A 25,230-nucleotide genomic window follows, 5' to 3' on the forward strand; every position below is an offset into this window, starting at 1 on the left:
AGGAAGCAATTATGACGTCATCAATCAAAAGGCAAAAACACACAATTATAGATTACGTAAAAGAGATAAACGACTTAATCAAAACAAAGGCAAACAACTGTATTTTATAACAATTATTAATAGGGGGAAAATAAAAGAAATAAACCCGACAAAGAAAGGGGAAAAAGAAGGGGTTGTTAAGACTGTACTTGTTCCAGTAAAGTACTTTAAATAATATTTGACATTGCTGGATATTTAAACATGATCTTATAAGCATCGTTACAAATAAAACACAATATTGCTGAATAACTAGGAATTTTAATCGCTTCTACAAATTGTTTGGCAAGCGGTGAAGAATTAATATTTGCATAACATACAAGCACTTAAAAGCACATCTACAATAACTACATAAGACTCAGGTTAACACACAACAGTGGTTGCAAGTCAAATAATGTCCTGGGTCCAAATAATAGAAAAAATTCAAAATTTCATTAAAATATTATTTGCACTAATTAACATACATCTTTAAAATTTATTTTAACTGGTCGAATACAAGACAAGAAAAAGTTTAAAGCCATGCCCTTTATGCCTCTATTGTAACAAATATAAAACAATAAAGAAGTTAAAATGTTTTTATAGGTTAATAAGATACAAGTAAAATAATGTTTAATATTGTCATTTAATAGTTTTATATTAGAAGAAGTTCTCTGCCAACATTTAATATATATAGAAAATAACAACATTAAAACCTAAAGATACCTACTAAAAACTACACAAAACTACATATTAGTAAAGCACATGCACACTTCCTCATTAAAATGCATTTTTTAACAATGGAATTAATCTTAAACTTAAATAAACAAACAGTTCATTAGAAGTAAATCATTCTCAATATTTCCACAAAATCAAATATAGTAAAAATTAGCACTTATCTGAGCACATTGTTTACAACATAAAAATACTAAAGATCAAATAATGAATGAAAATTAATAATTAAAAATAAAACTGTAAAATGAATTAATAAAAACTAGAATTAGCACTTATACGATAAAGAGCACATTGTAAACAACACAGAAATACTAAAGACCAAATAATGAATGAAAATTAATAATTGAAAATAAAACTGTAAAACGAATTAATAAAAACTAAAATTAGCACTTATACAATAAAAAGCACATTGTAAACAACGCAGAAATATTAAAGACCAAATAATGAATGAAAATAACTTTAAAAATAACTTTTCCATTTTCTTACAATTTACTTTTTTGCACAGAATAGCTTTTTTTTCAAGCAAAATGAATAAAGTTTCCATGATTTCAGGGCCACAACCTAGTTAAATATAAGTGGGTGTAATTTTATTAAAATCTAATTTAATTATTGGGTAAAATTATCAACATTTTTAAATATAATTTTAACAAAATAATTATAAACCTTATAAAATCACTAATATTTATGTAAACTAAAAACTTACATTATTGGTTGCTTCCGTTACTTTATAACTGAAAAGTGGTTGATTATAAATACCTAAATAAAAACAAATTGACAGTTGAAATAACATGTTTTAGAGGGTTTAAACTAACGTGTTTTAGGGGTTTGTATTTGTTTTTAAATTTGAAGTTATTCTTCTTGCCTAGTAAAATGTAAATGTATGCCTAAAAAAATATCAACAATCTAAAAAAATAAAATTCGAAAATAGAATGTAACAAATCAAAATATTTAATAACTAATCTACAAAAATAAAGGTAGTCTTAAAAGTGTCAAAAACCTCTTTTATTGGTAGTTAGTTTTAGTTTATTCTTGTAAAGGGATTTAAATATAGTAAATATGTTTGTCCTATAGTAAATATGTTTAAATAATGTTGTATAGTAAATAAAACTTACAGTTTCATATTTGGAACTTTTTTGCTTGCTTCCCTCAATAATTGTTCCCCATCCTCAGTAAAACCACATCGCCTTACACCTAAGCATTGAATGTTGTGGAGGCATGATGAGAAAGCAACAGCACACTCATCTCCAAGATTGTTTTGGCTAATAATCAACTTTTGCATCTGAAATATTTAAACTTTAATTAAAATTTATCATTCGCACACCGATAGTTTAAATAAACTTTTATTGTTAAATTATAATTTGTTTTTTTAACTTAAAAAAAGATATTTTAAATGTTTAAAGTTTTTTTATTGGAAAATTGAAATTGTTTAAAATAATTTCAAAAAATAATAATTGTTAAATTTAAACATTTTCTAAAGATTTAAATTGTTCTTGTGGTTAGGTTAAATGTTGCATTTATTAATTTTTAAAACTTTTAATTTTCAAATAATTTGATTCTGGAAAAATACTAAAACTTATTTTAGTAAATATTAATACAATGGATTGTAACTTAACAATGGACCATTGTTAAAGTTAATGGGCATTGTGACTGTTTAATTTTTTTTACAAAATTATAAATTTAATAAAAATTAAAGTTTTGTTTAAACAAATCAATTTTAATATTAAATGTTTAACTTTATCTTAAACAAAATTTATATTTTACTTAATTTAAAAATTATTCTAATTCAAATAATTAATTTAAAACAACTATTAATCCAATAATTATTGAATCAATAAATTTAATTGTTGTAGTTAATTTTAGTAAGTAAAGTTAAACTTTAAGTTTAAATAAAATAAATTAAACTACTAATTAACATAAATTACAAATAATATAAATAAAATAAATTAATCGATACTCTTAAGTTATACCGGAAATTTGATAAAAAACATTTTATTAATTTTTAATTATTTCAAAATAGGAAAAATACAAAACTTAATTTAAAAAAAATATTAATAAATTGTAACTTAACAATGAACCATTGTTAAAATTTATGGGCATTGTGACGATTTTTACTTCTTGTTAATAAAATTGAAAAATAAGTTTGTGTTTATATTTTTATCGATTAAAAAGTTTGTTATTACATAAAGTAATTTTAATATTAAATGTTATTTAAATCTGCTGCTTGTTTAAATAAATAATCTTTAAATACCAAGCAATAAAGTAATATACGTACAGGATGTGTTAGTTTTGAACAACTTCTAGCAATGGCCAATCCACCAACTTCTGTGATGTTACAGTCACTAATATCAAGTTCCTCAAACTTGTCAATAACCTCACCCAGTAATGTTACAGCTTCATCACCGATTTTGTTCCCTGATAAGTCCAACTTTATCTAAAACAAAATTTATATTTTACTTAATTTAAAGATTACTTTAATTAAAATAACTAGGATAAAAAATAGTTTAACAAAACACTTTATAAAAATAATAATAAATAAAATTTTGAAGTAACACAAAAATGACCAATATTTAATTTTCACCAACTTGTTATTTATTTAGAATAATTAAATTTTAATTAAAATTTACTTATTATCACACTTATTGTTTTAATAAAATTTTACTGTTAATTTATAAATGTTTTTTAATAAATGAGCCAAAATATTTAAATGTTTAAAATTGAATTTGTTTAATGTCACTAAAAATAATGTATTAATTGTTAAATTTAATTATTTTTGTTCATTTTAAGTTTAAAATGCTTCAAAAGTCAATAAAGTAAAATTTTGTTTTAAATATTTCCTTAAAACTTTTAATTTTTAAATAATTTGATCCTGAGGAAATACAAAAAATTCATTTTATTTAAATATAATACAATAAGTTGTAACTTAACTATGACCCATTGTTAAAGTTAATGGGCATTGTGACCGTTTTACTTTTTGTTATAAAATTGAAAATAAATTTGTGTTTATATTTCTATAAACTAAATAAAAAAGTTTTGTTTTTACATAAAGTAATTTTAATAATAAATGTTATTTAAATCTAGTGCTTGTTTAAATAATTAATCTTTAAATACCAAGCAATAAAGTAATACACTCACAGTATTCGTTAGTTTTGAACAAGCTCTAGCAATGGCCAATCCACCAACTTCTGTGATGCGACAACGACTAATATTAAGTTCCTCAAACTTGTCAATAACCTCACCCAGTAATGTTGCAGTTCCATCCCCAATTTCGTTTCCTGTTAAGTTCAACTTTATCTAAAACAAAATTTATATTTTACTTAATTAAAAGATTACATTAATTAAAATAACTAGGATAAAAAACAGTTTAACAAAACACTTTATAAAAATAATAATAAATAAAATTTTGAATTAACACAAAAATGATCAACATTTAATTTATACTAACTTGTTATTTATCTGAAATATTTAAACTTAAAATTTACTTATTATCACACTTAGGGTGGAGTAATTAAAGTCGAGTTAACAGTAATCGCAGATTAAACTCAAGTTAAATCGCTAAAAATTAACCCGCAAACTAAGGTAGTTTAAACTCAGATTAACTTAAAATTAATTAGCTACTTTATCAAAAAAAAATTACGGCAATAGTCTAATAGTAAAACTAGATTGGCCTTAAAGTTGTTGTGATCGTTTGGACAGAGTCAATAGTAATTCATAGGTAGCCTATGGAAAACAATACAACAGCAAAGCAAAGTTGTATAATTAGTAAGTTAGTACTGGTTGTAATGGCTTTAGTCGGTCCGTAAATCGTCAAAAGTTTTTTATGGCTCTGCCAAATAAATTTGGTTAAAAGATTTATAATTAACTATTTAAGTAGTATTTTATTGGTTGCCAGAAGCTTCGGCCAGAAGGTTCGGTCTGCAAAAATCGCGGGGGGTCGATGACGTAATTGCCGCGTAAAATGTCAGTTTAAGACCATATTTTACCGATATTCAAAACACAATTTGACAAAAAGTATAATACATAAAAAAAATTTAAAAAGTTGTTACGAAAAATGTATATGTTAGTTTTTAAAATTTTTGTTCCAAAAATGTATTTTTAAAACGAATTAAAGACGGGCGCTTATGGCCTGCATAATTTTTCATCTAACTGCGGGAAGTGCACGGCGTAAAGCCCGCGTTTGATGTCAACGTAAGACCGTATTTTATCAAAACTGAAAATAAAAATTTGACAAAAAATATAGTACATAAAAAAATTTTAATTGGTTGTTACGATAAATATATAAGTTAGTTTTTGGAATATTTGACCTTCATGATTTTAAATCCCGCGTTTGATGTCAACGTAAGACTGTAATTTATCAAAATTCAAAATAAAATTTGACAAAAAGTATAATACATAAAAAAATTGTAATCATTTGATTCCATGAATATATATGTTAGTTTTTAAAATATTTATTTTTTTAAAGATTTTTTTTTCAAAAACGTAATTTTGAAATCGATTAAAGACGGACGCTTTTGAGGTCAAAAATTCATGCTAGCGTACATCCCATTGATTTTAAACTTATATTATCAATATTTAAAACGAAATTACGGAAACGTTTTTTACACGGCAATTTCGTCACCGACCCCCCGCGTTTTTTTTGCAGGCCAAACCTTCTGGCCTTCTCACGGCCGAAGCTTCTCACGGCCGAAGCTTCTGGCAACCCCAAATAATACTGGTTGTAATGGCTTTAGTCAGTCTGTCAGTCAGTCAATCCGTCAGTGATGTACCGGACATATCATTGCAAGGTATTTTACATATTTTTGTCTCCTGTTGCATATAAAATGTGTATAGTCAGTTACAACCTAAGTTTTATATGGGCTCTGCCAAATAAATTTAGTTAAAAGATTTATAATTAACTATTTAAGTAGTATTTTATTAAGTTGTCACAAGGGCAATATATTTAACCTTTATTGTAGCTATTGAAATTAGAAATTACAAACATCCTGTCAATCCCTAACAATGGGCAGGTTACAAAGTTTAGAGAATACTTTTATGTCGTTGAAGTTAAAAACCGTCCACCCTGGCTTGGCTAAACAAGGAAATGTGCGATGATGGTTTTAAGCATTTTGCTCTCAGTAAATACCTATTTTGAACAGGGTATCATATTTTTAATCTAGTAAAGCTTTGTTATTATATTCATGCGAAGTAAAAACTAAACCCTTCCATTTAAATTTTATTGATAAGTATTTTTTCGAATAACAAAATATAAAAACATAAATAATACAACAAATAAATATGCAAACTATTAAATTTCATAAAAGTTGTTTAAACATGCTGCTCGGTAATTTTTTTAATATTTGTTTGCTCTATTTTTATCTCAAGTTCTTTCATTTTTAAATCATGTTCTTTTATTTTTATTTCTTGGTTCTTTATTAGTAACTTTTTGGTTAGTATATGAATTTCTTTTTTATTTTCTATTTCCTGCCTAAGTAGTAACATTTTTGCCTCCCTTACATCACCAGAATCGCTTATTCTTTTTAAAGACCTTTTTTTCTTTAAAATTATTTAAATAACTTTATTACAAAAATTAATAAACTTAAAGGTGATAACAATATTCATTTTTTTGCATTGACTTACTTAGTACTTGATCGACACTATTTTTTTTGTTTTTCCTCAGGTGAATCTCGTACTACAACATCTATGAACAGATTAGTATAACTTTTTTTACAACATAATTTAAAATTAAATATTTGTAACTCCTTTTTTAAACTAGAACTCTTCATTGGTAATAATATTCACAACATGAAATTTAACCTGGTTATTCTTTACAGACTATAAAAATTTCTCCATTTGAAGAACATTCAGTAACAATTTGATCATGACTGGGGTGCTACCAGTAAGATCAAGAATCAGCAAGGCATCATCATCAAAACTGTTATGCAGTGAATTGATTTCATTGGGAATTAAAGTTATTATTTAAAACAAAGTTTTGCAGGTTTGTAGTAAACTTATCGTTGTGTGTTATTTGGTTTATCATAAAAATATAATTGTTACTCACAAATGACTTTCTGCGTAAAAGAGCTAATGGGATTAGGTGGTAGGCCACCTCCTGTTTTTCTAATATTTTTTTTTTGTTCTGTATTAACTGATTTGGCTTTTTTTTAATATTTTTGTATAAATTTTGTAAATTTTCTGGTGTTCTATTGCATCATATATTGATTAAATTAAGTTTTTTTGTTAAATCAACCCAAACATTTTTTTTGCAGTTGTGGTAGAAGAATTTGTTAATTTTGAAGTTATAACTGGATAAGATTTTACCAATTCCAACAGTTCTCCTTCGCTTTGATCATAGTTAAGAGTTCTAATTTTATTATCCATTTTATTCCTAGTTACAAAAAGATTACATAAAACACATAAACAAACATTTTTATGCAGTCTAACTATATTAAAGTAAAAATTTCTTCTTAAATTTAAATATTACTGAAAATAGTTATTTATTATTTGGTCTCGCACAGCTCGACCAGCCAATAAATGACCAGCTCCTCTATTTGTTTCAATTACTGGAATTTCAGCATCGTAAGGTGCCAGTTTTTCTTGCCTTGTTTTTAGTGCAAAATTATGAAGACACATAATTGCAACTATTATAATTATTAAATTGTTCAGACGTGTCCGAAGTGGAATTGTAAGGGCCCGAAACCTTTGTTTTAAAATGCCAAAAGACTGTTTAATTCTTGTTCTTGTTTTTATGTGAGCTTTATTGTACTTTTTTGTGGTAATGTGAAGGGATGAAGTAAAGGAGTCATTAAATATTTCTTACAGGGGTAACCATTGTCACCTAACAACAGACCAGACACAAATCAATCTTCAAAATGGTCACGAATTCTGGAATTTTCAAAAAATCGGGAGTCATGAATCGATCCTGGCCAACGCACAACAATGTTGGTAAATACTCGGTGAGCATCACAGATGGCCTAAACATTATAGGAAAAAAATCCTTTTCTGTTTCTGAACACCTCAGGAGAATCACCACCAGGTGAAACAATAAGGATATGTGTGCCATCTATTGCTCCAACTATGTTGGGAAACCCTGAAACTTGCCCAAAATCATCCATGCATGTTTGCAGAGCCAATCCACTAGGAAAAGTTACAAATAAGTGTTTGCGCGAAGCTATACACTTAGAAATCCAATGTACAATAACGCACATCGTGCATCTATGTACCCCAACTAAGTCTCCATCACTACGTTGTAAATTTCCTGTTGCATAAAACCTAAGAGTTACCAAAAGCTGCAACAATGCTGGAACACCATGGCTTCTAATTTTTAAACCTAAATCTTTTTCAATAATGTTATAAAGCTGTAAAATGCTATTTTTATTAAATATGTAACGCTGGACTATTTCTCTTTCTGTATATTTTTCCAGAGATTTGTGATATCTTTTAATCGTTTTTGGGAATTTCGTAAGTTGTATTTGTTATTTCAACGATTTCCAAAGTATCCATTTTAATAAAAAATTACTTAACAATCGTTTATTCCTATTGACAATATTTAAGAACAAATTGTGTAAAAAGTTTGTATAGCGTACATTTTTTTATAATAGTAATCTTAAGCCTGAATAGGCTACAGTTCTGTTTTTTGTTTACTAACAGTAAGCCCTTTTACATGGGCGCTGAAATGCGTTCCGAATCAGTTTCACGAAGCCGTTTAAAAAGAGAATTAGCGAACCGTGACGAACGCACAAAAGCGGCATATTTACATGGGCGCTTTGCAAACGCGTTTCATATAGTTCGATACAATTTACACAATGGATAGTGACATGTATGCTTTATTTTGCTTCATGGCTTTGAGTTTTAAATATTCTAGACTGAGAAAAAACAGAAAATTTGAGCATTTATATTTTAACATAAAAGATAGGCAAAGCAGAACCAGGGTTAGGTATTGGCACCTAGCTAGAATCATACGTAGAGGAGGAAATAATAAAAGAATTTGGATGCGCAACAGGTACGTTTAGACGTTGTGATGTTAATTTTGTACAAATAATATTTTTGTCAAAATGTAGAAACAGTATGCTAAAGTGTAATGTGTGTTTAATATTAGGTCTGCCGATTGGTGGGAGAATGTTGTGCCAACGTTTACTGACGCACAATGGGTTACTAACTTTAGGATGAAGCCCTCCACCTTTAAACAAATAGTGGAAAAGATTTTGGTTGATATGAAGCCGGGTAGGCTGAAATTTAACACAACACAACATTTGCATAGATATTTAGCTACTATTTTGCTTTATGAAAGTTATATTTTAATACAGATGATAGAGCAGTTCGGTCGCCAATACCAACTGACAAACGAATTGCGATAGCAATTTACAAACTTGCATCTGCTGCAGAATATCGTACGGTCGGAAACTTGTTTGGTGTTAGTGCCCCTTCAGTTTACAACTGTTTAAAAATGTAATTGATTTTTTTAACATTACTAATATCATCCGTTGGTTAAAGCAACTTTTGTTACACCAAGCTAAAACTTTTCTTGTGTTTATTCATTACAATTTTTGTTGTTCAGGTTTTGTGCTGCAATTAACAGAAAGTTGAGAGATTACATTTACTGGCCTGAAGAAGAAGAGGCTAAACAAATAGCTCAAAGGATTCAAGCTCGAAATTATTTTCCTCAGGTAAAAAACCTTAAATGTTTTTAAAAAAAAAAAATTGTATTAATTTTTTTTATTAAAAAAATGTATTAATTTTTTAGGTTATGGGTAGTATCGATGGATCCCACATTTCTGTTACAGCACCAAATGATGGAAAAAAGGACTTTACCAACCACAAAGGGTGGGACTCATTGGTGCTACAAGCAGTTGTTGATGACAAATGCTGGTAAGTTAAATTGCAAATGTATTTGCTAAAGCGTTCTTTCAGAGATTTTTAAAAAAGATATCATTTTTTAGCTTTCGCGATATTAGCATAAGAATGCCTGGAAGCTCTCATGATGCCTTAGCTTTCAGGGAGTCAGGATTGTACAAATTTCAACATAAACTACCAAAGGTTGGTTGTTTAATGCAATTTTAAAATAATGTTTCATTTACATAAAAAATTAATATACAAATTGTTGCAGTGTCCCATAAACATTGAAGGAGTCGAGGTGCCCTTGCTTATTTTGGGTGATCCTGCATACCCTTTACTTCCATGGCTGATTAAGCCTTTTATTGGTCAAAACCTTACCGAAGAAAAGGAATCATTTAACTGCTATCACAGCTCGGTGCGAATAGCTGTGGAGAATAGCTTCGGAAGGTTAAAAGCACGGTGGAGAATAATTGGGAAAAAAATTGATACCAACATTAAGTTTGCTAAGGCAATTATATCAGCGTGTTGCATATTGCACAATATATGTGAAGCACAAAACACACCAATTACAACCTTGAGTGAGCAAACTATTTCTCAAGTCCAGCCAGCTACAAGGCCTTGTACAGTTCTTGATTCAGAAGGTACAAGGTGTAGAAATGCTTTATTAAACTATGTAACTGCAAATTTACCACTTCGCCAGTCCAGTATTCGTTAAAGTATATATGTAAATAAAATAAATAATCCAATTGAACACTAAATTTTATTAAAAAAGATTAAAAAAATAAAAAATTTGTATTCTTCGGCAAGGTAGTTTAAAATAAAAACACTTGAGGTACTACTGCATTAAAAAACACTGAAAAATAAAAGAAGAAAAATAAAAACTAAACCAAAAATCACACAAACACAAAAACATATTGCATAACCTATTTTTTAAAAATTTCGCCCATATAAGTAAACATTTTTTCAAAACTTTCCCTATCTTTTTCAGACTGTCGCTCATACATGTCGCGATTTTTTTGAGCATCTTCTCGGTCTTTTTCGGCCTGCTCCTTGAAAAATTTAATTATTTCTGTGTCGGTCTCATTAGTAATTTCTGAAAAATAAAAAAGTTTTAAATCAACTTTTTAATTAAAAATTCATTATGTCTTTTTCACAAAATATGTATTTAAAAAAATGCACCCACTTCTTTTATGACTCCTTTTTTTTGATGAGCCGGATCTCGAAGGACCCGGTTGATCAGGAGTTGTAGGCATTGGTCGATCAAAAGTCGATGTGCCAGGTTGCTCCGACATTGAATTAGGTGGGACATTAAAAGAAGAGTCCTGTGGCTCTTCAGTTAAAACAAATATTTCTAAAATAAAAATTTGGTTACATGGTGGTCTAACAAGATAGGCACACATTAAACTTTTAATATGATTTACCTTCCTGGGGATTTACTTCTTCAGCAGTTAAATCCAAAAATTCCGGCGGATCCTCGTTTGCCTGTTCAAAGGCATCCACGACATCCTTTGAAGTTAATGCCTAATGAATTACATAAGATTAAAGTAACATTACAATAACATTTTGAATAGGCTAACGTAAAACATTTATTTAAAAGCAAATAAAATCACCTGAGATTTAGGCCTTGATTTTAATAATTGGTCCATTTTGTCGAAATGGACCCAGTTTCTTGGTTGGCCACTAGCCCCGGATTTTTTTAAATCCTTTATTTTGTTGTAATACAACCGCTTTAACCCCTTCCATTTTTCTCTGCAATCGTTGCTAAAAATAAACGAATAAAGAAAATTATAATTTAGGCTACATATTATAATTTGGGTAAATACAACATGTCTAAATTCTAATATTTTTTTTCTAAAAGTTTTAAAATTTAAGAAATACCTGTTAAGTGTAAATTGGGGATGTATTTTTTTATTTCATCCACTATTTCTTTAAAAATAACGTCATTTCTTTGTCCCCTGCGATCAATAAGGCCGAGGACATTTTTTTCAATCATTACATCAAGTAGACTTTGAATAAATTCTGCACTCCAGAAAGTTGGAGATTTTCTTTTCTTTTGCATTTCCATATTTTTAAAGTGTTATTTATTTAATAAAATCTTAATACAAAACTTTCTTAAAAATTTGCTGGCTATTTAAGTAATATTCCTTAATTGCTTGACTAAAACTGTTTATGTATAAACACAGGCACTTGTACTAGATACTTACAAATACACTTTATTTAGAAGTCAACTAAAACAAAAATATTTAAAACTAGTTTTTATATGTAAGAAACCTAACTGCTTTAGCCTACTTTAACTTCTCTGCCCACAGCAGGCAATCGCCGGTTTGTCGCCTACTAAAACAAAATTAATGGGAAACTGCTGCATTTTCAAAGCATTCCCAGCAGGCAGTCGTAAAACTATTAAAAAAAGTAATTAAAATAACGTCCATAAAAGCTGTTATACGAAAAATATTCTACGAACGCATTTCCCTGCTGCGAACCTAGCAGTTACGAACGGGTTCCCGCAACGCGTTTCGAATCCGTTTAATTCTCTCAAATACGTGAGTCAGCGAAAATAGGAGAGAGTCGCGTTCGCAACCCGTTTCGGAACGCGATTAAACGCCCCATGTAAAAGGGCTTAGTAACTAATCTTAACTAAGTCTAACTTAATAAAGAAAGTTAAATGTTAAATTATTACTAAAACCCTTCAAATTCACGTTTAGCCTTATTATTTACAAAAACTTAAATCTCGTGCAAAAAAGTGAACAAAACGTCCTTGGTTACAGCAAAAATCAACAAAAATTGCCGTTCGCTGTTTTGATTCGCTATAGCGATTTCAAACCGGTTTAGACCAGTTTTTAAACAAAAATCGCAAGTTAAACTAGGATTAGTTAATCCGAGTTTAACTCGACTTTAATAACACAAAAAAATAAAAAGTTAACTGAGGATTAAGTTAACTCGACTTTAATAACTCCACACTTATTGTTTTAATAAAATTTTACTGTTAATTTATAAATCGTTTTTTAATAAATCAGCCAAAATATTTAAATGTTTAAAACTGAATTTGTTGAATGTCACTAAAAAAATGTAATAATTGTTAAATTTAATTATTTTTGATTATTTTAAGTTTAAATTGCTTATAAAGTTAATGAAGTAATGTTTTTAATTTCTTTAAAACTTTAAATTTTTAAATAATTTGATCCTAAAAAAAATACAAAAAATAATTTTATTTAAATATAAGACAATAAATTGTAACTTAACAATGACCCATTGTTAAAGTTAATGGGCATTGTGACCGTTTTCTACTTCTTGTTATAAAATTGAAAATAAATTTGTGTTTATATTTTTATAAACTAAATAAAAAAGTTTTGTTGTTACATAAAGTAATTTTAATAATAAATGTTATTTAAATCTAGTGCTTGTTTAAATAATTAATCTTTAAATACGAAGCAATAAAGTAATGTACTCACAGGATGTGTTAGTTTTGAACAACCTCTAGCAATGGCCAATCCACCAACTTCTGTGATGCGACACTTACTAATATGAAGTTCCTCAAACTTGTCAATAACCTCACCCAGTAATGTTGCAGTTTCATCACTAATCTCGTTCCCTGATAAGTCCAACTTTATCTAAAACAAAATTTATATTTTACTGAATTTAAAGATTACTTTAATTTAAATACCGAAAAAAAATTTTTAAAAAATATATTCTTTATAAAATAGTAATTATGAGCATTTTGAATTAAAATAATAATTACCAACATTTTAATTCTTATTTAAAGCTAGTTTAAATAAATTTAAAATTTAGTTTTGATAACTTTAAGTAATTTAAGCCCAGATATTTATATAACAATACTTTGCAATTAACCCAGTGAGTACAAAAATATTTAGGGGTAATAATAAAACACCCAGCAATAATATGGGGGTAAATATTATTTTAACCCAATGTTTTAGTTTATGAAACAAATTATTTTAAGCTTTGTTTGGATCAATATTTTATGAGAGTTTTTTTATGTGAGAAAAATTTAAAGTTAACATCGATTTCTGTTTTCTTTGTTATAATTGTAAATAATAAGACTTGTTACGTAAACCTAAAATGTTTGTTGCTATCAACTGTGTTAATCAATACAAAAAAAAAATTAAGGATGTAATTTTATACATTTCCCCCTCTTGTTAATTTAACCCCAGTAGTTTTGTAACCTACCTTTATAGTAATATAAAGCTGCCCATTTTAAGTAGGCATACTAAATACTAAAAGTTTAAGTTTTTACATTATTTTTTATTTAATATTCTAAATTTATTTTGTATTCAGGTAAAGAATGTTAAGTTTTGCTTTCAAAAATTTAATAAAACTTTTATTTATTGAATAATGTAATTTGGGGAAAGTACAAAATGGGGAATTGTATCTCAACAATGAACCATTGTTGAACAATATGAGCATTGTTATAATTTTACTTTTTACAAAATTGCAAATTACTTATTCAAACAAAAAGTTTTATTATAATTACAGAATTATTAAAATAATATTGAATATAAATCTATAAATTTTAGTGATTTTATCTACTTTAGTAAATAAATTTTCTGTTTAAATTTAACTTGGGCATCATATTTATGTCGTTGAAGTTAAAAACCGTCCACCCTGGCTTGGCTAAACAAGGAAATGTGCGATGATGGTTTTAAGCATTTTGCTCTCGGTAAATACCTATTTTGGGCAGGGTATCATATTTTCAATCTAGTAAAGCTTTGGTATTATATTCATGCGAAGTGGAAAGTAAACCCTTTTATTTTAATTTTATTGATAACTAAAAGTTGTTTAAACATGCTGCTCGGTAATTTTTTTAATTTTTTGTTTGCTCTATTTTTATTTCAAGTTCTTTCATTTTTAAATCATGTTCTTTTATTTTCATTTCTTGGTTCTTTATTAGTAACTTTTTGGTTAGTTTATGAATTTCTTTTTTATTTTCTATTTCCTGCCTAAGTGGTAACATTTTTGCCTCCCTTACGTCACCAGAATAGCTTTTTCATTTTAAAGACTCCTTTTTCAAAACTAGATCTCTTTATTGGTAATAATATTCACAACATGAAATTTAACCTGGTTATTCTTTACATGCTATAAAAATTTCTCCATTTGAAGAACATTCAGTAACAATTTGATCATGACCGAGGTGCTACCAGTAAGATCAAGAATCAGCAAGGCATCATCATCAAAACTGTTATGCAGTGAATTGATTTCATTGGGAATTAGAGCTATTATTTAAAACAAAGTTTTGCAGGTTTGTAGTAAATTTATCGTTGTGTGTAATTTGGTTTATCATAAAAATATAATTGTTACTCACAAATGACTTTCTGTGTAAAAGAGCTAATGGAATTAGGTGGTGGCCACCTCCTGTTTTTCTAATTTCTCTTTTTTGTTCTGTATTAGCTGATTTGGCTTTCTTTTTAACATTTTTGTATAAATTTTGTAAATTTTCTGGTGTTCTATTGCATCATATATTAATTAAATTAAATTTTTTGTTAAATCAACCCAAGCTTTTTTTTGCAGTTGTGGTAGAAGAATTTGTTAATTTTGAAGTTATAACTGGATAAGATTTTACCAATTCCAACAGTACTTCTCCTTCGCTTTGATCAGAGTTAAGAGTTCTAATTTTATTATCCATTTTATTCCTAGCTACAAAAAGATTACATAAAACACATAAACAAACATTTTTATGCAGTCTAACTATATTAAAGTAAAAATTTCTTCTTAAATTTAAATATTACTGAAAATAGTTATTTATTATTTGGTCTCGCACAGCTCGACCAGCCAATAAATGACCAGCTCCTCTATTTGTTTCAATTACTGGAATTTCAGCATCGTAAGGTGCCAGTTTTTCTTGCCTTGTTTTTAGTGCAAAATTATGAAGACACATAATTGCAACTATTATAATTATTAAATTGTTCAGACGTGTCCGAAGTGGAATTGTAAGGGCCCGAAACCTTTGTTTTAAAATGCCAAAAGACTGTTTAATTCTTGTTCTTGTTTTTATGTGAGCTTTATTGTACTTTTTTGTGGTAATGTGAAGGGATGAAGTAAAGGAGTCATTAAATATTTCTTACAGGGGTAACCATTGTCACCTAACAACAGACCAGACACAAATCAATCTTTAAAATGATCACAAATTCTGGAATTTTCAAAAAATCGGGAGTCATGAGTCGATCCTGGCCAACGCACAACAATGTTGGTAAATACTCGGTGAGCATCACAGATAGCCTGAACATTAACGACAAATTCTTTTCTGTTTCTGAACACCTCAGGAGAATCACCACCAGGTGAAACAATAAGGATATGTGTGCCATCTATTGCTCCAACTATGTTGGGAAACCCTGAAACTTGCCCAAAATCATCCATGCATGTTTGCAGAGCCAATCCACTAGGAAAAGTTACAAATAAGTGTTTGCGCGAAGCTATACACTTAGAAATCCAATGTACAATAACGCACATCGTGCATCTATGTACCCCAACTAAGTCTCCATCACTACGTTGTAAATTTCCTGTTGCATAAAACCTAAGAGTTACCAAAAGCTGCAACAATGCTGGAACACCATGGCTTCTAATTTTTAAACCTAAATCTTTTTCAATAATGTTATAAAGCTGTAAAATGCTATTTTTATTAAATATGTAACGCTGGACTATTTCTCTTTCTGTATATTTTTCCAGAGATTTGTGATATCTTTTAATCGTTTTTGGGAATTTCGTAAGTTGTATTTGTTATTTCAACGATTTCCAAAGTATCCATTTTAATAAAAAATTACTTAACAATCGTTTATTCCTATTGACAATATTTAAGAACAAATTGTGTAAAAAGTTTGTATAGCGTACATTTTTTTATAATAGTAATCTTAAGCCTGAATAGGCTACAGTTCTGTTTTTTGTTTACTAACAGTAACTAATCTTAACTAAGTCTAACTTAATAAAGAAAGTTAAATGTTAAATTATTACTAAAACCCTTCAAATTCACGTTTAGCCTTATTATTTACAAAAACTTAAATCTCGTGCAAAAAAGTGAACAAAACGTCCTTGGTTACAGCAAAAATCAACAAAAATTGCCGTTCGCTGTTTTGATTCGCTATAGCGATTTCAAACCGGTTTAGACCAGTTTTTAAACAAAAAGCGCAAGTTAAACTAGGATTAGTTAATCCGAGTTTAACTCGTTTTTAATAACACAAAAAAATAAAAAGTTAACTGAGGATTAAGTTAACTCGACTTTAATAACTCCACACTTATTGTTTTAATAAAATTTTACTGTTAATTTATAAATCGTTTTTTTAATAAATCAGCCAAAATATTTAAATGTTTAAAACTGAATTTGTTGAATGTCACTAAAAAAATGTAATAATTGTTAAATTTAATTATTTTTGATTATTTTAAGTTTAAATTGCTTATAAAGTTAATGAAGTAATGTTTTTAATTTCTTTAAAACTTTAAATTTTTAAATAATTTGATCCTAAAAAAAATACAAAAAATAATTTTATTTAAATATAAGACAATAAATTGTAACTTAACAATGACCCATTGTTAAAGTTAATGGGCATTGTGACCGTTTTCTACTTCTTGTTATAAAATTGAAAATAAATTTGTGTTTATATTTTTATAAACTAAATAAAAAAGTTTTGTTGTTACATAAAGTAATTTTATTAATAAATGTTATTTAAATCTAGTGCTTGTTTAAATAATTAATTTTTAAATACCAAGCAATAAAGTAATATACTCACAGTATTCGTTAGTTTTGAACAACTTCTAGCAATGGCCAATCCACCAACTTCTGTGATGTTACACTTCCAAATATTAAGTTCCTCAAACTTGTCAATAACCTCACCCAGTAATGTTACAGTTTTATCACCAATTTCGTTCCCTGATAAGTTCAACTTTATCTAAAACAAAATTTATATTTTACTTAATTTAAAGATTACTTTAATTTAAATACCAAAAAAAAATTTTTAAAAAATATATTCTTTATAAAATAGTAATTATGAGCATTTTGAATTAAAATAATAATTACCAACATTTTAATTCTTATTTAAAGCTAGTTTAAATAAATTTAAAATTTAGTTTTGATAACTTTAAGTAATTTAAGCCCAGATATTTATATAACAATACTTTGCAATTAACCCAGTGAGTACAAAAATATTTAGGGGTAATAATAAAACCCCCAGCAATAATATGGGGGTAAATATTATTTTAACCCAATGTTTTAGTTTATGAAACAAATTATTTTAAGCTTTGTTTGGATCAATATTTTATGAGAGTTTTTTTATGTGAAGCAAATTTAAAGTTAACATCGATTTCTGTTTTCTTTGTTATAATTGTAAATAATAAACTTGTTACGTAAACCTAAAATGTTTGTTGCTATCAACTGTGTTAATCAATACAAAAAAAAAATTAAGGATGTAATTTTATACATTTCCCCCTCTTGTTAATTTAACCCCAGTAGTTTTGTAACCTACCTTTATAGTAATATAAAGCTGCCCATTTTAAGTAGGCATACTAAATACTAAAAGTTTAAGTTTTTACATTATTTTTTATTTATTATTATTAATTTATTTTGTATTCAGGTAAAGAATGTTAAGTTTTGCTTTCAAAAATTAATTAAAACTTTTATTTATTGAATAATGTAATTTAGAGAAAGTACAAAATGGGGGATTGTATGTCAACAATGGACCATTGTTAAACAATATGAGCATTGTTATAATTTTACTTTTTACAAAATTGCAAATTACTAATTCAAACAAAAAGTTTTATTATAACTACAGAATTATTAAAATAATACTGAATACAAATCTATAAATTTTGGTGATTTTATCTACTTTAGTAAATAAATTTAATGTTTAAATTAAACCTGGGCATTATATTCAAAATAACAATAATGTTTTCGCTTACCTTCACTTTTAAACCTTTAAAGATACTAAGCAGTTGAGATAGGTCATTTCTACCAAACTTCATCCTTAAAGAAAGAGGTTCTCGTGTTAACTTCATCCTTAAAGAAAGAGGTTTGGTCAATTGTTCAAACAAGTAGCCAAGATGGATGTAGTCACTCGGCAACAACGTTTCCTCAAACTCAAGTTCTAAATAATCAGGTAGAAGACTTAGAACAGACTGGTTGAGGTCATCATCGTTGGATTCATACAAATAACTGCTGAGTTCAACCAGGGTTGCAGTGGCTTTCATTTCTGGGTTATTACTTGTTAAAAGAGTCCCAATCTTTTTACATAAATCTTTTGCATATGTTTCTAGAACAGCTCGTTTCTTATCATAAGCTGTTGAAGAACCAGATTGAAATTCAGACAAATCCTTGGAACTGTAAAATCCAAACAGAAATTTTGTGACTACTTCCCATCGACTAATGGAAAACTTAAGAACACATTTTTGAAATTTCTTCGGACTTGCCCATAAGAATAAATACATGGCAGCAAACAGTTCTTGCCAGGTGAGATGACTGAAGTTGCTTCGCTTGTCTCCTTCTAATATCTTGACTTTCATGTTTGAAGAATCATAAACAAAAGTGTCAAGAAAGGTTTTAAGCATTTCTTTTGTAATTCCAGCATTTTTAATGTCTTTTTGATCAAAAATAATTTTTTTCTTTTTAAACCCATTCCAGGCAAGATAAGCTAGACATTTAAATTCATTCTCAAGAATGTCTGTGTTGTCAGGAAAATGATCCGATCTCATATAATGCTTTAAAGAAGCAAGCATAACATTTGTCATAGTTTTTAGATTAACTTCAGAGCCAAACAAAATTGCTTTATTGATGCAGTGCATGGATAGAATGCAGTTGACAGGAACATAATTGTAAGCATCAATATCTGGATGATCTTGTAAGAAGGTTAAGACTTTAGGTGAATTTTCCCCACATATTTGCACGCAAATGTTTTCTTGTGCTTCCTTATTGAAACCAAGTAGTTTTAACACCAAGTTAGGTCTGCAAGAAGGATGCCACTCATACATTTGCCTTGGTCGAGAAGTGATAAACTTATAAGCATTAGGAAATAACTTTCCAGTAAAAATGTTTTTTAGAAAATCTTCAGCAGAGCCATTTGTAGATACCAAGTTTTTGGGTGCATTCCCTAAGGTAGTACTATCAGCTTCATCGAGTCCATCAAAGATGAGGATAGTGTCAGAACTGTTTTTAATGCAATTAAATGATTCTACATCAGTAGACTCTGGTTGATTCCAATCTATAGATGAGTTTGCAACAAGAAACCTGAAAATTGACATTTCTCTACGAAAATCAACTGATCGCAAAATAATGCTGAATATAAATTTTATATTCTGAAGAAAGTCGCTATTTTCAGAAACAATTTCCTGAATCAGAATTTTAATAAAAGTTGATTTACCAGTCCCTGCGTGCCCAACAAGTGCCATGACTTTAGAATGTATTTTAATAAAATCTATTTTTTCCTTGTCTAATTCAAGTCGTTCAGTTTCATTTCTTGGCTCTTTGTTGAATTTCCATTCAGCTGCTGCTTTAGCATTTCTTTTTGCTAATTCAAATACCTCATTCACCTTAATCTTTGTGCCAGGGTGATAGTCAGGTTCAGTTAACTCGGACATTCTTTCAAATTGTTCTTTTCTGGTATGAAAGTGATCAACTGAATCTAAATATTTAATATCAGTGGAAGAATATTCAGCAAGTTCTAACTCAACAAATTCTAATTGTTTGTGTAACTGGACAGGAGAGCAGAATTCATGAGCAAAACTTCTAGCTTGCTCAAAACACTTTATGGAAAGTTGTTCACATAAAGAATTATCTAAAACAATAAAGTCTTAAATTATTATTTGTTTTTTATATTTAATAAAATATTTATTGTTAACAGCACATATATTAATGCAAAAATATATTTTTTTAATATTTTTTTAAATAATAAATTGTAAAACCTAACTAATATTGCTATAATGGAATTATATAACAGGTAATAAATGTCATAAAAGCAATCATAAATATTTACATTTACTTTTTTTTGGTTAAGAGCGCTACAGCATAAGATCACCGGGAATCGAACCCAGGATCTGGTGTATGGTAAGAAAGTGTTCGGACCACTACCACACAAACAAACCGATGATAAATACACAAAGCCGATTTTTTCTTAAATGCGCCACTCTTTTTTTAGTAGTGCTGATTTTTTGTCAGCATAGCAGGGAGGTAATTATGTCACTATTACTATGTAACAAATAGCGTAAGCTGGCAACCATAAAAGTTAATTGCTGTGTAACAATAACTTTAAAAAATAAGTCAACTGATAAAAAAAGATGTCAACAACACAATAATTTATCACTACATATAACACATTTAATAATGCATATATCCAATATTTATTTGTTGAAAAATAGGCATAGATAATATTTAGTGACACAAGATATTCACAAATAACTCGAGTAGAATCGCTCGTTGATACAGCAGCCTGCGAGACGGTTTGCAAGGTGAAAAACTCCCGCAAAAAAAATTTTTAAATTCTTGTTGTTTCGAGTATGGATTGCTAGGTCGCATAAACTGGAGTATGGTTTGACTAGCAACCATATATAATAACCAGTATTATTCTTGTTCTTTCATTGTTATTCTTTATGGCCCAAGGCGCTGTAAATTATAAGCATTTGAAGAGTGTGCTCCTAAAAGCAAAACAACTTAACTGAAGATAGAGATCAGAAAAAAGTGCGACAAGCAAAACCCAAAACCAATAAGAGTTCGGAGCAGTTTAAACCAAAAAACTTGAAAGGTGTTTTAAACCTTAGAGTAAAAAAACAATTTGTGGCAGCAAGTGTTTCTTTATTTGAAATTCTGTTTAAACTTGCAACACTAGACTTAAAAGGGCTGATACACCCGTCTAGTTACAAGGAACACAAGTACATCTTGACACTTGAAGATTACGCAACATGGTACTCAGGAGAGTTGTTGATTAAAATCCACTGAAAGAGTTGCTGAAGCTTTAGTAAATACGCAGTGTAGACTTGACATACCTAAAGAGTTATTAAGTGACATGGGAACCAAAGTTTTTTCGAAATGCATGAAGAAACAGAATCCTTATCATTCCATGAGCCATAACCTTGTGGAGAGATTTAATGGTTCGGTAAAGTCCATGCTAAAGCGACTTTGTTGTAGAAGTCAAACAAATGGCATCGTTAAATTTTACACATTACCTTTCACATTTCAGGAGGTGCTGAGTTTACCGGGTTTTATTGTTTGAGCAGCTGTATGAAAGAAAGGTGCGGGGGCCAATGCACATCTTAAAGGGGAACTAAAGGCAAAACTAGGCCTATTATATAAAAATAAGTATATTTTTTAAAATTTAATTTCAAAAAACAGATTTTCTAGGGGTTCTGGTTTAAAAGTTATAGGGGGTTACCTTTTTCACAAAAAAAAAGTGTTTACCGACGTGAAGTCATCGTAAGGGAAGACGATTTTCATTATCGTTGTTTCTTATGGCTATAAAATTTTTAGTGAAATGTCAAGTTCAACTTAATTTTTTTGGGTAGAAACGTGAAAAATGTTATCTTATATACCTGTTACTAATACTGGTATAGTATGGGAACCAAAAGTTTAAAACTTTAGGCGAATGTTAGCTTTTAATTTCATGGCAAATATCACCCGTCTGCCTGTTTTTAAGCTAGTAGTCAGGTGGTGAAACAGCAATATAGTGTCCATTTACAGTTGCGGAAACCAATATGATAAACTAACTTTACAGTTTAGTTTTATGTAAAGAAACTAATAGTTTTTGTAATGTATTTTTAATTGGTCTCTTTTAATAAAAAGCAGTTTTTCTAACCCCTGCTGTGAGACTGTTAAAACGTTAATTTTGGTTTCAGACTGTCAGCAATATCTCTAGATTAACTTACTGCATAGTGAAACAGTGTAGAAGGTTAACATTTAAGTAATATGATAAAGTCCAGATTGCAATGTAACATAGATTACTATGCATATTCAAAAAATAGCCCATATAATCTTAGCTGCATAGGCTGATAGGCAGATGGCCTGATAGTAATATTGTAGGCTTAATTTCATATTTGTATAATTTTTAATTATGGTGGTTATTTGAATATATTCCCAAACCTGATATGTATCAATTTAAACTATAACATTGATCTCACAATATTATTTTGTTTACTTAATTAGATTTATATTGTGAAAAATATGGAATTTAGTGGCGAAATTTTAGCTAAGAAAGCAAAATTAACAAAAAGTGGCAATTTCTGTGAGGCTCGAGGGTGTTCAAAATCCTTTTATAATACCAAAAATCTTGAACAACCTGTCCATTTTCATAGATTTCCACAAAACAATAAACCTTTGTTAAAGGCTTGGCTGCACAAAATGAAAAGATCAAAAACCCTTGGGGAAAATTCTTTGATTTGCAGTGAGCATTTTGTGCAAGAGGATTATGTGTCAAAACTAAAATTTAACTCAGAAGGCAAGGCTGTCATTCAATATACAAATAGGTTAAAGCCTGAGTCTGTACCCTCAATATTTAATTTTTCTTCATACAACTATAAAATATCTGATCGACCGTCAACTTCTAAAGAGCTTGGGAAATCTTCTCGAAGTACATGTTATAAATCGAAGCAAACGAAATCAACAGTAGGAACTTTTTTAATTAAATACCAATCCTTTTTTAAATGAATTCATTTATCGGCAATTACATAAAAATTTATGAAAAATTTTGTTTTTAGAAATTAAAGAAGTCAACTGTACACTATTCAGATATTTTTGATGCGCCACAGGTACTTTAACTCAACTCGTAGAAATTCCTTTTTCCGTATTTTTTTAACTAGCCAAGAAGGCAAATTTTTTTTGGGAATTTCAGGAGGATGAGGAAATATCAACTCCTGCCTTTAGTAATGCATCAACACAAACTTTATCAACTGGGCAAACACCCACTATTCCTCAAACTCATGCTTCAACAAATACTGATTTGGTTACATGTGTTGAAACAGCAATAAACACAAACCATCAATCTTATACTCAACCTAAGGTTTCAAAAGAATAAAAAACAGTTTGAAGAAAATATTCAGATGGAAATCCTGGTTCCTTCGCCCTCAAGCAGTAGTCAAAATGATTCCTCCCCATCAGATCACAGTGATTACATACCGTCAGAAGCATCAGCATCTACCACATCTTCAGCTGGATCTTGGGAATGGAGTAAGACTGTAGATGTTTTTTCTGGCGTGAAAGTGCTTGTATATTTGCAACTGCTTTTAGATCTTTTCAGAACCTGCCACTTTCAAGGTTGTGGTAAAGCTCTACATAACATTCCGAAAGTAACAAATAGTGGGTTTGCTGTGACAGTAATAACCGAATGCGTTGATAGACATTTATACAAATGGCGATCACAACCTCTTACAAATAAACGTTTTTCTTGTAATTTACTTATACCTTCATCTTTGCTCGGAAACAGCTATTCTGCATTTATGAACATTTGCCAAACTCTAAAAATTCAATGTGAGTCTATAACAAACTGCTACAATCTACAGCGATTATACATTATACCTGTTGTTAAACGAATGTGGACAAAGCACAATATGGACCTTCTGGCAATGATAGCTTCTAAAGTGAGGGTAGTGTCGGGAGATTGCAGATTTGATAGCCCGGGCTATAGTGCTACATTTGGGACATACACCCTTCTTGATCAAGAAACCCGTTTAATATTGGTACAAAAAACTATTCATGTGGCAGAGGTAAAAAATAGTTATTGGCTTGAGATCGAAGGATTAAAGCAAGCACTAAATTATCTCAAAGTAAGTAAACATATTGCCCCTTTACTAGTACAAATATTAATTTAACTTTTTTTGTACTAGGAATCTTGTTTACAAATTTATTGCATTGCTACTGATATGCATCCTGGAATACAAAAGATGCTCATAGATGAGTTTCCCCATATAAACCATCAGTTTGACCTATGGCATATTGCAAAAAATTTAAAAAAGCGACTACTGAAATCTAAAAATCCTATGGTTATTAAGTGGACAAAAGCAATTATAAATCACCTATGGTATTCAGTTTCTACATGTAATAAAGATGCAATCTTATTAAAAGAAAAGTGGTGTTCTTTGGTGTATCACATCCAAAATAAACATAGTTGGATATCTTATGAAAAATTCCATGCTTGTGAGCACCCACCATTGATTACTTTTGAACAAAGAAATAAAGAGTGAGTAAACTCACAAAGCCCGGCTTTGGAAATTATAAAAACAGCAGTACTAAGGCCAGCTTTTTTGAAGTCTCTTGAAAGGGTATTTAATTTTTTATACTGTTTAAAAAAATCATTTTATTTTAAAACAAACTTAAGATGTTATATATATTATAATATCAACTACTAAACTAGCCTTCAACATATATAAGGCTATTTTGATGGTGACAAATTTAGTCACTTTTGCTTTTACTAAATACATAAGTAGATTAAAATTACCAAACTTAATAAAGACATTTACATTCAATGCAAGATTGGACTGTGAAGTCAGTCCACTTATATCAAAGATAAACATAAACCAAAAACACTTCCATATTATAAACAAGATTTAAACTTACCTTTATTTTGTCTTCTTCTTGGTTCTGGAACAACCTCATGTGGATCTGGAGTTTGTGATTCTTCAGGTTGTTCCTTTATAAACAGTAAAATTGTGGTTAGGTAACTACAAAGATTTTTTTATAATTACCAGTTATATTTATTATTCAAA

At 28.9% G+C, this 25,230-nt stretch overlaps 2 protein-coding genes across 2 annotated transcripts; both read right to left on the reverse strand.

Annotated features, from left to right (window-relative positions):
- LOC145749579 (NACHT, LRR and PYD domains-containing protein 14-like) lies at positions 1–25,150 on the reverse strand. The gene is made up of 12 exons (XM_082565380.1): positions 25,082–25,150; positions 18,451–20,318; positions 17,319–17,444; positions 15,690–16,095; positions 15,324–15,450; positions 14,870–15,011; positions 13,005–13,163; positions 3,880–4,038; positions 3,020–3,178; positions 1,860–2,026; positions 1,451–1,503; positions 1–1,308 (listed from the first exon to the last, which is right to left on the reverse strand). The coding sequence occupies exons 2-11, from the start codon at positions 20,119–20,121 to the stop codon at positions 1,494–1,496; spliced, it is 3,126 nt and encodes a 1,041-aa protein (XP_082421506.1). The 5' UTR covers positions 20,122–20,318; positions 25,082–25,150; the 3' UTR covers positions 1–1,308; positions 1,451–1,493.
- Positions 10,447–11,276, reverse strand: LOC145751294 (uncharacterized). Its single transcript, XM_082567408.1, has 4 exons — positions 11,166–11,276; positions 10,977–11,076; positions 10,739–10,906; positions 10,447–10,648 (listed from the first exon to the last, which is right to left on the reverse strand). The coding sequence occupies exons 1-4, from the start codon at positions 11,199–11,201 to the stop codon at positions 10,479–10,481; spliced, it is 474 nt and encodes a 157-aa protein (XP_082423534.1). The 5' UTR covers positions 11,202–11,276; the 3' UTR covers positions 10,447–10,478.
- Positions 25,151–25,230: the final 80 nt, after the last annotated feature.

This window comes from Corella eumyota, chromosome 4, assembly GCF_963082875.1.
Source record: "Corella eumyota chromosome 4, kaCorEumy4.1, whole genome shotgun sequence".
NCBI lineage: Eukaryota > Metazoa > Chordata > Ascidiacea > Phlebobranchia > Corellidae > Corella > Corella eumyota.

Coding starts and splice junctions, on each gene's coding strand:
- LOC145751294 (XM_082567408.1), bottom strand. CDS start 11,201: ATGGACCAATTATTAAAATCAAGGCCTAAATCTCAG. Junction 10,907..10,976: donor AGAAGTAAATCCCCAGGAAG/GTAAATCATATT, acceptor TTTTTATTTTAG/AAATATTTGTTTTAACTGAA. Junction 10,649..10,738: donor AAAAAGGAGTCATAAAAGAA/GTGGGTGCATTT, acceptor TTTATTTTTCAG/AAATTACTAATGAGACCGAC.
- LOC145749579 (XM_082565380.1), bottom strand. CDS start 20,121: ATGTCCGAGTTAACTGAACCTGACTATCACCCTGGCACAAAGATTAAG. Junction 17,445..18,450: donor TTAAAGGTTTAAAAGTGAAG/GTAAGCGAAAAC, acceptor ATTTTGTTTTAG/ATAAAGTTGAACTTATCAGG. Junction 16,096..17,318: donor CAGAAGTTGGTGGATTGGCC/ATTGCTAGAAGT, acceptor GCATTGTTGCAG/CTTTTGGTAACTCTTAGGTT.